Below are 12,335 nucleotides of genomic sequence, written 5' to 3' on the forward strand. Positions count from 1 at the left end.
TTTGGAGAGATCTCAGTCTTTTATTTCAGACACCTCTGTATCACTTGGTGCCATTGGCTAAAATACATTACATAGCAATCCATAAATGTCAAAAATGGGTGCAGTATGTCACATTACATTACAAGTTGAAGTGGTTGTTTAGCAGTAAATTCTATTGCAACTATATCAAAGCGTGAAATGTGTGGCAGGCTAATAGAATTAGGCCCAAGTACTGTCATAGATTGATCGTTAAGCCTCCATCTTCCATCTTCAGATGAGCAAGCTGTGGGTGCTCCAATATAGCCTACCAATTTGGGCCCGACAAGTCAACATGGTATTCAGATAAGTTCTTGGGTGGGTCAGGGAGATGGTTGGTGAACACAGATTGGCAATGTCCCATACTGTTAATGTGGAAGCAGGAGCAGCACCTGCCTCCTCAATGACGTAAGTGTAAAGAATCCACCTGACAAGTTTCTTCAGAGGCCTCGGGCTTCTCTAGATCCTGATAGACAAATCAGAACTTGTACTGGACAGACTAGCTGCTCATATGGAGATTGGCTGGCTGTTGCTGCTGCATTGCTAAACTTGTCAGTGTTCTGCCCATTTTAGTTGCCAGGAGTGTTCTAAAAAGAGCAGCAGACTGACTGTGTTCTCACGGTACCACACCTAAAGTATTAGGTTCTTAATAACAATGTATAAAATGAGAGAACCCACAACATTTGGCCCAATATACAAATCACACAAAAGATTCTTTGGGCAATATTTTCCCCCCTTCGCGGGGGTTGTGTGGGAGCGGGCAGGGGCGCGCCGCCATTTTATGTGGGCAGGCCAATTAAGGCCCACCCAGTGTGATGTCTGCCTGGAAACTCTGTGCGCTCCCTTTGCTGATGGGAGTGGATTCCCTGAGCAGGTCTTAGCGCTCTTTCATGCATGTGCGCGGAAGAGTGCACAGATCTCCCTGAGGCAAAGTGCTGCCTCAGGGAGAGCGGTTGAAGTTTTAAATATTTATTAAAAGTAAGAAAAAATTTTCCTGACATGTCCCCTCATGTGACATTGTCACATGAGCTGGGACATGTCCATTACTTTTATTTAAAAATTTTCTGAACATTTTAAATCCCTCATGAAACCTCATCCCGCCCATGGATGAGGTTTCATGCTTTTCTGGAAGGCCGTCTGGGCTCTTCGCCTGCCCACCAACCTTAAGGTTGGACGGGCAGGTCCATTAATCATTTTAATTACTTTTTTAATGGTCTTAAAAGGCCGTTGACAGGTCGGTGGGCGTGCAGCTGAGCCGGCTGAACTGAAAATCTAAATGACGCGGGTTGGCATCGGGACACACGCCTGACGTCACCCCGCATCATTTTACGCATCGGCAACCAGGTCCTGCCCCCGCTCGCCGACTGGAAAATGCTGCCTTTTTAAGTTTTGTTTTTGAGAATTAGGGCATAGCTGGTTTGTGAGAACTCATCTTGCAAGACCAGTGGAGATGGCAAGAAGTGCAATCAAAAATGGCCTGAAGGAAGCCAAGTGCACATCATGGGGTGAGCCAGGAAAGGAGTCGGAATAGGGACTCCCACAATGGGAATTTGATGAGGATGGGAATTCAGTGATGAGTGGGTGATAAACTGTGGATAAATGGTACAAAAGACGTGCTTTCTAATAAACTGAAATTCAACCTTAGATTACTTTCCCAGACCTATACTAGAATAGTGGGATACAGTAGCATAGTGGTTACGTTATTAGACTCATAATCTGAGACCTGAACTAATGATTCAGAGATGTGAATAAGAAGGAATTTAAATTTAGTTAATTAAATAAACCTGGTGTAGATCTTTTGGTTGGCGGGCGCACGTGAGAGACTGCAGCAGGCCTGCTGACCATTAAGAGGCCTATTAAGGCCCTTAAGTAATTAATTAAGTTGCATTTTTCACTGCCTGCTCAACCTTTCGGTTGACAGGCGGGCGAATAGGCAAAGCGGCATTTGCATTTTTAAAGAAACCTCATCCATGGGCAGGATGAGGCTTCCAATGATTACTAAAAAAACAATAAAAATTTTTTAACATTTTTTTTTACATGTCCCTCTTCACGTGACTGAGTCACATGTGGGGACATGGTTATATCTTATGTAAAAAGTTTATTTTTAATCTTAAAATCCTTCAGCTCCCTGAGGCAGCTCTGTGCCTCCAGGGAGCTATCAGTGCTTGCTGCTCCACGCAAGCGCACACTTCAGCATTCGCGATCCTCCCTTCCCCATCCCGGCAGCGCTGAGGCTCTTAGCGTGCCTTTCACAATGGCTGGCCGTTAATTGGCCAGTCACAGTGAAATTGTGCTCGGAGCCCAATCGTGGGCAGCAGTCAATCTCGTGGCCATTCCTGGGCCCACCCGCCACACCCACCCAACGAGGGGAAAATCCTCCCGCATGAAGCTTCATTGTATTAGGTTAAACATGGGCAAATAAACCTCCTACTAATTACCATTTACCACCCTCCCTAAGCTGATGAATCAGTACGCTTCCTTGTTGAATATCACTTGGAAGAAGCACTGAGGGTAGCAAAAACACAGAATGTACTCTGGGTGGGGAAATTCAATGTCCATCATCAAGAGTGGCTCAGTAGCACCACTGCTGACTGAATTGGCCAGAGTCCTGAAGGACATAGCTGCCAGACTGGGTCTGTGGCAAATGTTATGAGAACCAACATGAGGGAAACCTGCATGACCCCACCCTCATCAATCAGCCTGTTGCAAATGTGTCTATCCATAACAGGAGGAGTGTAGGTCTACGTGCTGGAATGAAGTCATGTCACATTTTGCAGCAAAGAACTGTAAGGCCCATGGGCCTGCTTTTTCAATGCCAGTAAATTACTAACTTTTTAATTTATCCATAGTGTTCCAAAACTACAGGAGTTTTCTTCTTTAAGTTCATTCTTTATTATTACAATATTTTTTCAAAAACATCCCATTTGTGCACACTTCTGTGTGCCAATTTCTCTTTCTACCTCACCTCAGCTGGCTCACTCCCTCATCTTTCTAAAATTGGCCCTAATCCAATCAGGTGAGCAGGCCAGATTTTGTGATGCATTCTGGCCGCAGTGAGCCTCTGTGTTAGGCGGGGACCTTTATTAAATTTATAGTGACATCAGTTTATCAAACATGTTTTCTTTTGTCAAAAGAAATTTTGCTGCAACACTTACCAGTAACAAGCTTCCAAGGCACACCCTTATTATTGTTACTTACATAATATTATCAGACAAATTCAGTTCCAATAGAAAAAGGTTACAGTAACTTTAAATCTTCAAGGTCGATACCTGGCCTGTTGTGAATGTGGACTAGAATACTGTAAGCAGCATAACTGTAATTTCCAATGTGTGTTCATGGTGATGCAGATATGGTTTAAAAGTAATAAGCCACTGGGTTATACTGTATTATGGATATGTTTCATGTGCATTTATGTTAATACTAAAGTACATTTGGATGCAGTCATTGATTAACATATTTTGTCTCAGATATGACTGTTGCTGTATATTCTCTAAAGGCAGAAATCTCATACTTAAATCCACATTCACTCAGCTTAGATATTTTTCATGCATAAGGTATATTATGCAAAGTTTACAAAAGAAATGAGCAGCAGTTACATTCAAATAATCTTTTGAAAATGTGGATAAAGCAATGAGAAGCAATAAGCATCCCACCATGGCAGATAGTGAAATTTGAATTCAATAAAAATCTGGGATTGAAAGTCTGATGATGATCATTACCGAAACCATTGCCAATTGTCGTAAAAACCCTCCTGATTCACTAATGTCACTTAGGGAAGGAAATCTGCCATCCTTACCTGGTCTGGCCTACATGTGACTCCAGAACCCCAGCAATGTGGTTGACACATAAATGCCCTCTGAACAAGGGCAATTAGGGATGGGCAATAAATGCTGGCCTAGCCAGAAATGCCCACATCACATGAACGAATAAAAAAAACAATTGGTTAGGATTTGTATAAAATTTAGTGATAATTATCAGAAGGAACTAACAAGTAGAATTAAGAGCTCTTGAATAAATGTGCTATATTTAATTCCAAATAATGATAGACATGTTGCTACTATTGTATTTTTTAAATTGTAGGTGTAAGACACATCAGTTCTTTAACTGTATAGTGGATTCATCAGACATCTGATACGTTGGCAATTTTGCTAAATTAATGACATCTTGCTTGACAGTGAACAAGAAATGACTGAAGAAATAGCACAAACAAACTGGTAAGAGACAGATTTGGAATTTTAGACATCTTGTTAAAATTTAGTGTTATAATGGCTCAGTTACATTTATGATCTTTTATAACCCAATAAAAGTTGTTGGGACCTCCTGGATTTTGAATATTTTAACCCTCAAGTAAAAAAAAGTTAATATACTGAACAAATCACACAAACTTGATGAGTGGGCCCACGTCTGCCAGATGTATTTTAATATAGACAAATGTTGTGTCATGCATTTGTGTAGGGGAAACCGAAAGCATGTGTATACCATTGCAGGAATTAATTCTCAAGGCCACTGAATGAGGGAAGAATTGTAGTGGTTATAATGAATGAACCATTGGAGTTTCAGGACAAATGAGGTTGTTGTGAAAACCAATAGGGCATAAAAATATATTGCCAGCACAATTAAATATAAAAAGAGAAATGCTATCCTTTCTTTGTGGAAGATTAGGGCACATCTAGAATATTTTGTCCAGTTTTGGCCCCATCACATGGAGGGTTAGATAGAGGCCCTGGGGTAGGTTCAGAGAAGGACAACTAGATTTATGCCTAGTTTAAGGACTCTCAGTTACCAGGGCAGAGAAAGATAGCTGTATTTTTTTTAACTTTGGAAAAACATAGACTTTGAGGAGATATGATTAGGTATAGTGAAATAATTAGATTTAGTCCAAGGATGGGAGACTGCGGGATGACCTTGGAAGACAGCCTTGTACAGCTTTGGGCCTGGAAGACCTGGCTGTGGACTGAAGTATCTTAGCATGAACGGCAACAGTCTGCACTGACTGGCTGACAGTGAACAGCAAGGGTGGAGTAGCTGAATGAGAGGATGAATGCTGTCCTGAGAGGATGGCAGACCCATGCTCCATAGAGCTACTGCCACTCTTCTGGGACAGCACCACAATCATCCTAATAATTTGTTGCAGCACAGATTGCTGGACTTCTGTGACACCCTGTAAGCTCCTTTGCACACAGCAACCCATAGCTATAATGGGAGCAGTCTGGGCTCGCATGGCAGTAAGCTGATATTTCATGGCTTCAGTCAAACTGTGTCACTCATGAAATATTGATTAGTTTGGTGAAATATGGATAATAGGTAGAATTCATATATAATTAGGACATTATAGCTTAGAATTGAATAAATGATAAATAAAACAAGGATTCATCACACATTAGCTTTAGATAGTACAGAACACCTTAAATTATCAATTAATTTAAGATCATTAACCAACTTAATTGGAATATTGCACTTCACTCTTACAAGATTCAACTTTTGCTGATCTTAAGGCTTTGATCTGACCTTAAGGCCTTTGATGACCTCATCATAGACAAAGGCATCTTAAGTTGACCATGCAGTAAATTTTAAGTTTTAAACCCCTTTTTATAAAATACAAATTATGAAATTAAGAATTTTAGGCATTGCTACTGAAAGATGTGACAAACAGTTATTGACCAGATAAACATTCACAATGTTCACATAATAAAGCAAACCTCAATAATTAAATCAATATCAATAATATAATATAGCCTTATAAAAAGGGGAGGGTTTACACAAAGAGGTAATACCTACAGCTGCTAAGGATTATGTAATTCAATTCAATAGATTATAAAATAGAAGCCTTTACAGCTGGACATTTTAAAGTGAGTTGAACTCTAGAGTGTCCAGCTCAACAGATAGCTAAAACCCTTGGGGATTTAAGATGACACTTCGCTTGGATATTCTAAGGCAATTCTGTAGTATAGTAAGAGTCTTTTTTTAATACTGGATTCTATATTAGAACTAAGATTATGTTTTCCATCTTTCTATAATCTTTACCGTTACAATGTACTTATCCACTTGAAGTGTATTGCAAGTTACAGTTCTTTAATAAATTTGTAAATAACTTGGCAAAGTATAACGTCTCATGTAGTATTCTGTATGCAGCTTTAAGAACCCCCTCTCTTGTGTACTCCAAAGTGGGGAGGTACAGATTTTTTAAGAGAGACCCTCGGACCCTTATTAGATCTGGGTACTTATAACATAGCTGATAGTTATTAAAATGGCTACCTGGGGGAAGGTAATATCTCTTGACGATTATCTTCTTTGGGGGAGAGGTGGTTCACTTGCTTGACTCAAAACAAGTGTCTGCAGGAAGTTGTTATTTTTAACTCAAGTGAAGGTGATTGTTAAGGGAATGCTCCTGATTTGGGATGGCTCCTGTTATCTTCTGCTACGGGGTCACTTTGCTTGTGAACTGGTTGCATGCTTTTCTGTTGGCAGGTGAGTCAATTACAATAACTGCAGAGGCAGAGACCAATATGAAATGAAGCACATGCTATTTATTCAAAAAGACAATAGAGCACTAACATGATGTATGCTTCACCAACCAGACCCTGCTCCAGACTAACATTAACATGGCAGCCCACGCTACACAGCTATTGGGTCTAACAGTCACGTGGTCAATTTGCTCACATTCTCTTAAAGGTGAATTACACCTCAGATTACCACATCCCTGCCCCTTTACTTGAAAGTACATTTTACAATATATTAACTATTTACAAATTTGGTCTCTCAGGAGGCTTTTTCAAACGTGTCGACCATCGTAGTTCTACGACTCCGGATGGTTATCTGAGGCCTCCCTCTCAGGAGTTATCTGTCCACTAGGCTCCCTGTGGGAACCTGTAAGTTTGCCTCTTCGACTCTCTCAGGCTCAACGGGGCCTACAGGTACATCCAAAGCAAGAGGAGTTCCTTCTACCTGTGGTATAGACTCCAACGGGAATGTTTGGCACACCTTTTCTTGAGGATCTGTTTCCCATTTCCTGAGGTGATCTACATGTCTCCTGATTATCCAACCTTCAACCGATATGTAGTAGAACAGGGGTCCTGCCACTGCACTGACTTCACCTTATAGCCATTTACACCCATATGCAAAGTTCTTTGCAAAAACTGCTTCACCTACAGTGAAGTTTCTTTCATGACTCTGGTAAACGTGTTCCTTTTTCTGGGCCTCCTGATTTCTCTCTACCCTCCTCCCTAAATTCAGCCTTAAGAGGCTCAAACATGTCTTGAGAGCTCTCTTCATTAATAACACTGCAGCAGAAATACTGGTGGTCGTATGTGGTGTAGTCCAATAGCTGAGCAGAAAACGTGATAACTTCATTGCTATGGAGTCCCCACCTAGTTTTTTCATTCCAGCCTTGAAGATCTGGACTGCCCTCTTGGCCAACCCATTGGATGCAGGATGCTATGGTGAAGTCTTAACATGTGTTATGCTATTGAGACTTGTAAATCTCTGGAATTCCCCGCTAGTGAATGCTGTTCCATTATCAGACACTATTATTTCTGGTAACCCGTGTATCACAAATCTCTGATGCAACCTGTCTATGGTGGCAGCAGATATGGGTGATTTCACCTCATATAAATCCATCCATTTGGAGTAAGCATCTATAATCAAGAGGAACATCGTGCCCTAAAAAGGCCCCACGTAGTCAATGTGGTGGCAGGCCCATGGCCTTCCTGGCTACCTGGCTATTCCCAAGGATGCAGTGGAGCAGAAGGAGGCAATTTCTGCACCTGTCGGCACTGCATGCAGCTCTTCACCATGTTTTTGATTTCAGTGTCCCAGGCCACCATAAGCTGCTGTGCACCAACATTTTCATTCTGGAAATGCCGGGGTGCACGCTGTGCAATTCCATCAATAAAGGTTGTCTTCCTCTGGGAGGCATATGATTCTTGCTCCCCACAGTAAGATGCCATCCTGGCAGGTGTGCTTGTATCTCCTGTTAAAATAGGGCTTCATTTCGTCCAACTTTGGCTCATTAGACCATCCTTGCAAGACTTGTTCCCTGACATGAGACAAAACTGGATTGCGGTCTGTCCGCTCTCTTATTTATTTGGCATTCACTGGTGATGAATCCAGAAAGCTTAATAACAAGACAAGCTAGTGAGGAATGGGGATGTTCACATTGATGTCCTTTAGAGGTAATTGGCTCAGCGCATCGGCATTGGCAATCTGGTTTCCCGGCTGTTAGTTATAAGTGTTTTCATAAGCAGCTAGAGTCAGTGCCCACCTTTGGATGCGTGCTGAGGCGATAGGGGATAGTATTGCCTTATCTTCCCCAAACAAGCTTAGTAATCAGATACGATGGTGAAATGGCAACCATGGATATAATGGTGGAATTTCTTAATGCTCAATACAGTGAATAAGCCTTTTTCTCTATTTGTGAGTATCTTCGTTCTGCCACACTGATTGTTCTTGAGACATAGCCAGTAGGCTGTTTGGAGCCATCCGGTGAGAGAGTACTGCCCCTACTCCGTAAGAAGATGCGTCGCAGGTCAAAATCAATTCTTTCTTTGAGTCGAAATGTACCAACAGGGCTGATGAATGCAGTGACTGCTTTACTGCTGTAAAAGCTTGTTGTGTGGCTTGCCAGGTCCATCTGTGGTTTTTCTTGAATAACCCGTATGATAGAGCCAGTACTGTTGACAAATTTGGGAGAAAACTACCGTAGTAGTTAACCATTCCCAAAAAGGACTTGAGTTCTATGGCATTTTTTGGGATTGGTGCCTCACAAATAGCTCTTACCTTGTCTTCTACTGGGTGAAGGCCCTGTGAGTTAACCCTATGATCCAGGTAAATCATTTCCTTTGCTTGGAAGATAATTTTGTCCTTTTCAAACATACTCCAGTTTGTGAGAAATGCTTCAGTACCTCTTCCAAGTTAGCCAGGTGTTCTTCATCAGTTAGTCCTGTTACTAGAACATCATCGAGATAAACCACCACATGGGGAAGTCCTTGGAGTAAATTTTCCATAGTCCATTGGAAAATGGCACAAGCCGAAGAGACTCCAAAGGGTAACCTGGTATACTGATATAACCCCCTATGTGTGGTGTTGGCCACAAAACCCCGAAAGGCCCTTTCTAGCTTGCTGGTAAGTGTGGCTCATGTTGAATTTCATGTATGTGGTTCCCCCTGCCAGCTTGGAGTACAATTCATCAATTTTTGATATAGAATGCCTATCAAGCCTGGCGACTTTGCTAACGGTCAACTTGTAGTCCCCACATGTTCTCACACTTTGGTCAGGCTTTAGTACTGGAACCATGGGAGCTGCCCATTTGGAAAATTGTACAGGCTGTAAGACTCCCAACCTTTCCAGCCTGTCCAATTCAATATCCGCTTTTTCTCGTAATGCACAGGAGACTGGCCTTGCCTTGAAATATCTGCGGGTTGCTCCAGCATTCATGTGGATTTTAGCTTACAGCCCCTGAATCTCCCCAAGCTCTTGCCTGAACACAGAGGCATATTTCTGTAATAATTCTTGCAGATCTCTCATTCTGAGTTGAAAAATCTCAGTCCTCTCCGACTTCATTTCCTTAAGCCAGTTCCGACCAAGTAGAGTTGAACTCTTCCCTGCTACCACTTTCAGGGGTGAATTAGCAGAGTTGTACTGGAACCTTGCATATACCTTTTACTCATATGTTTTCATCAGTATATGTCTTTAGTCTGGCATCTGAGTTTTCCAGCTTCACTCAGATACTTAAACGTGTGTTTCCCTATGACTGTCGTGGATGCGTCTGTATCCACCCCATTCGAATGAGTTTTCTGTTGACTTCTGCTGTCATGTAGATTGGCTGTGTTTTACCCATTTTTAAGTTGTGTAGTGGGTAAATTTCTGGAACAAAAACAAAAATACCTGGAAAAACTCAGTAGGTTTGACAGCATCTGCGGAGAGGGATACAGTTAACGTTTCGAGTCTGTATGACGCTTCATCAGAACTTAAAAATATAGAAATGAGATAAAATATAAGCTGGTAGAGTGGAGTGGGACAAGAGGAGCTCGATAGGGGGCCAGTGCTAGGTGGAAGTCAAGAAGAAACTGCCAAAGATGTCATAGACAAAAGGACAAAGGGGTGTTGACGGTGGTGATATTAGCTAAAGGATGTGCTAATGGGGACATTAAGGGTAGTAAACAGGACAAGCTAGTGGCAGATGGCCCTAGTGGGGGTGGGGTGGGGGGAAGGGATCGAAATGGGCTAAAAGGTGGAGATGAAACAATAGATCGAAATAAATTTAAAAATAGGTGGGAAAAGAAAAATATATTTGTAAAAAAAAAGATAAATTATTGGAAAAGGGGGGATCGGAAAGGGGGTGGGGATGGAGGAGAGAGTTCATGATGTGAAATTGTTGAACTCAATATTAAGTCCTGACTCTGTTTCTTCTGGTTCCTCCATTATATAAATTTCACAACTTCTGCCTTTTTGTTTGAAATTTTGCCTCAATCTTTCTTTACAATATTGCACAATGTGCCCATTGCGATGGCAGTAGAAACATTCGGTTCATTTAAATTGTCGTTCATTTGTGAGCTGTCTGGTTCCAATTCTGCTATAGTTAATGTGATTTTTATCTGTTAAACCATTGCTTTTTGTTGTTCTGTTAATGGCGGCTGTTTCCCACCTTTCTGCGGAGCCCTGCGCTTCCATGCCATTTCTAGACGTTGCCTCCCTACCAACACGAAGAACAGTGCCATTTTGTGCTCCCTTGATTACTCCTGAATTCCTGACTACGCTTTCCATTGCGAGCTCCAACTCCAGTGCCTTGCTGAAGTCTAAATTTGTTTCTGACAACAACCTTTTTTGAATGGCGCCTTCATTAATCCCACATACTAATCAGTCTCTTAACATGTCATTTATCGACATCCCGAACTCACAATGCCCTGTCAGTTGTTTTAAGGCTGCTACATAGCAAGCGACTGTCTCTCCAGGGGCGCGACACCACGAATTGAATTTAAAATGCTGCGTTATTACCGAGGATTTTGGCTGGAAGTGACTTTTCACAAGATTCACCAACTCATCAAAGCTCTTGGAATCTGGAGTGTTGGCTGCCATTAGACTACGAATTAGGCTGTATGTTTTACTGCCACATGTCGATAACAGGATCACCTGCCTCTTCTCCTCCCCCGATATGTCATTGGCCAAGTCATAATGTGACCAGTCATCAATGGTCTGATCAAACAGTTCGATGCAGCCAAATTGTGGCATACTGGAGGGCAATAACTTCGACGACCACAGTGAGGGCTTACAATTGTGGTGTACTTACAATCGGCCTGCAGGGCGCAGCTGATTCAGTGTAGTTGAGTTTTTGCGGCTTCCTTGGTGTCATTGACTGGTTGTGTTTTGCCTTGTTGCCAGTTGTTATGTTTTACTACGGAGCTGCTTTGCTCGCGAACCGGTTGCATGCTTATCTGTTGGCAGGTGAGTCGATTACAATATACTGCAGACACAGAGACCAATATGAAATGAAGCACATGCTATTTATTTACAGAGATAACAGCAATAACATGATGTATGCTTCTCCAACCAGACCCTACTTTAGACTAACATTAACATGGTAGTTCACGCTACACAGTGGTGTGCTTACAAGCCTGCACTTACAGTCATGTGGTCAATCTGCTCACATTCTCTTGAAGGTGTATTACACAGATTACCACATCTCCAAACAGGGGTTAAGGTTATAATCCGCTTCATGGAGGCTGCTGTTTCTTCTGCAGTGGAAGCTGCAACACTGGCCATTAAACAATGCATCATGTGTCAGCTCTGGTTCAGTTCAGTGGCAACCATGGCTCAGTTGGTAGCACTATCTTCTCTGAGTCTGAAGGTTGTGGGTTTAAGTCCCTCTCCTGAACTTGAACACAAAAATCCAGGGTGATACTCCAGTGCAGTACTGAAGGTGTACTACGCTTTTGGAAGTGCTGTCTGTCAGGTGAGATGTTAAATTGAGTCCTTGCCTGCCCTTTCAATGGTCATAAAGGATTCCATGACACTATTTTGAAAAAATCAGGTGAATTATCACCAGTGCAAGAGCAAAATACTGTGGTTGCTGAAAATCTGAAATGTAAACAGAAAATGCTAGAAATACTCAGCCGCTGCGGCAGTACCTGTGGAGAGAGAAACAGAGGCAGGAATTTTCCAGCACCCCTGCGGCAGGTTTCCCTGCAGCAGGTTGGCAAGCCATTGAAATCTTTGTTCACATCAGCGGGATTGGAAGATCCAGCTGGCATGAAGAGCTGGAAAATTCTTAATGGGCGAAATGTTAATGGACGAAATTTTCCATTTCTGAAATTAAGTGCAGTGGC

At 42.1% G+C, this 12,335-nt stretch overlaps 1 protein-coding gene across 1 annotated transcript in view; it reads left to right on the forward strand.

The window, feature by feature from the left end:
• c11h11orf65 (chromosome 11 C11orf65 homolog) overlaps nucleotides 1-12,335 on the forward strand; it is a 78,357-nt gene that overhangs the window by 4,407 nt on the left and 61,615 nt on the right. The window contains exon 2 of the mRNA XM_041199032.1: nucleotides 4,096-4,229. Coding sequence (XP_041054966.1) covers nucleotides 4,201-4,229 — 29 coding nt within the window. The 5' untranslated portion in view covers nucleotides 4,096-4,200. The remainder of the gene's footprint in view (nucleotides 1-4,095; nucleotides 4,230-12,335) is intronic.

This window comes from Carcharodon carcharias, chromosome 11 (assembly GCF_017639515.1).
Source record: "Carcharodon carcharias isolate sCarCar2 chromosome 11, sCarCar2.pri, whole genome shotgun sequence".
Taxonomy (NCBI): Eukaryota; Metazoa; Chordata; class Chondrichthyes; order Lamniformes; family Lamnidae; genus Carcharodon; species Carcharodon carcharias.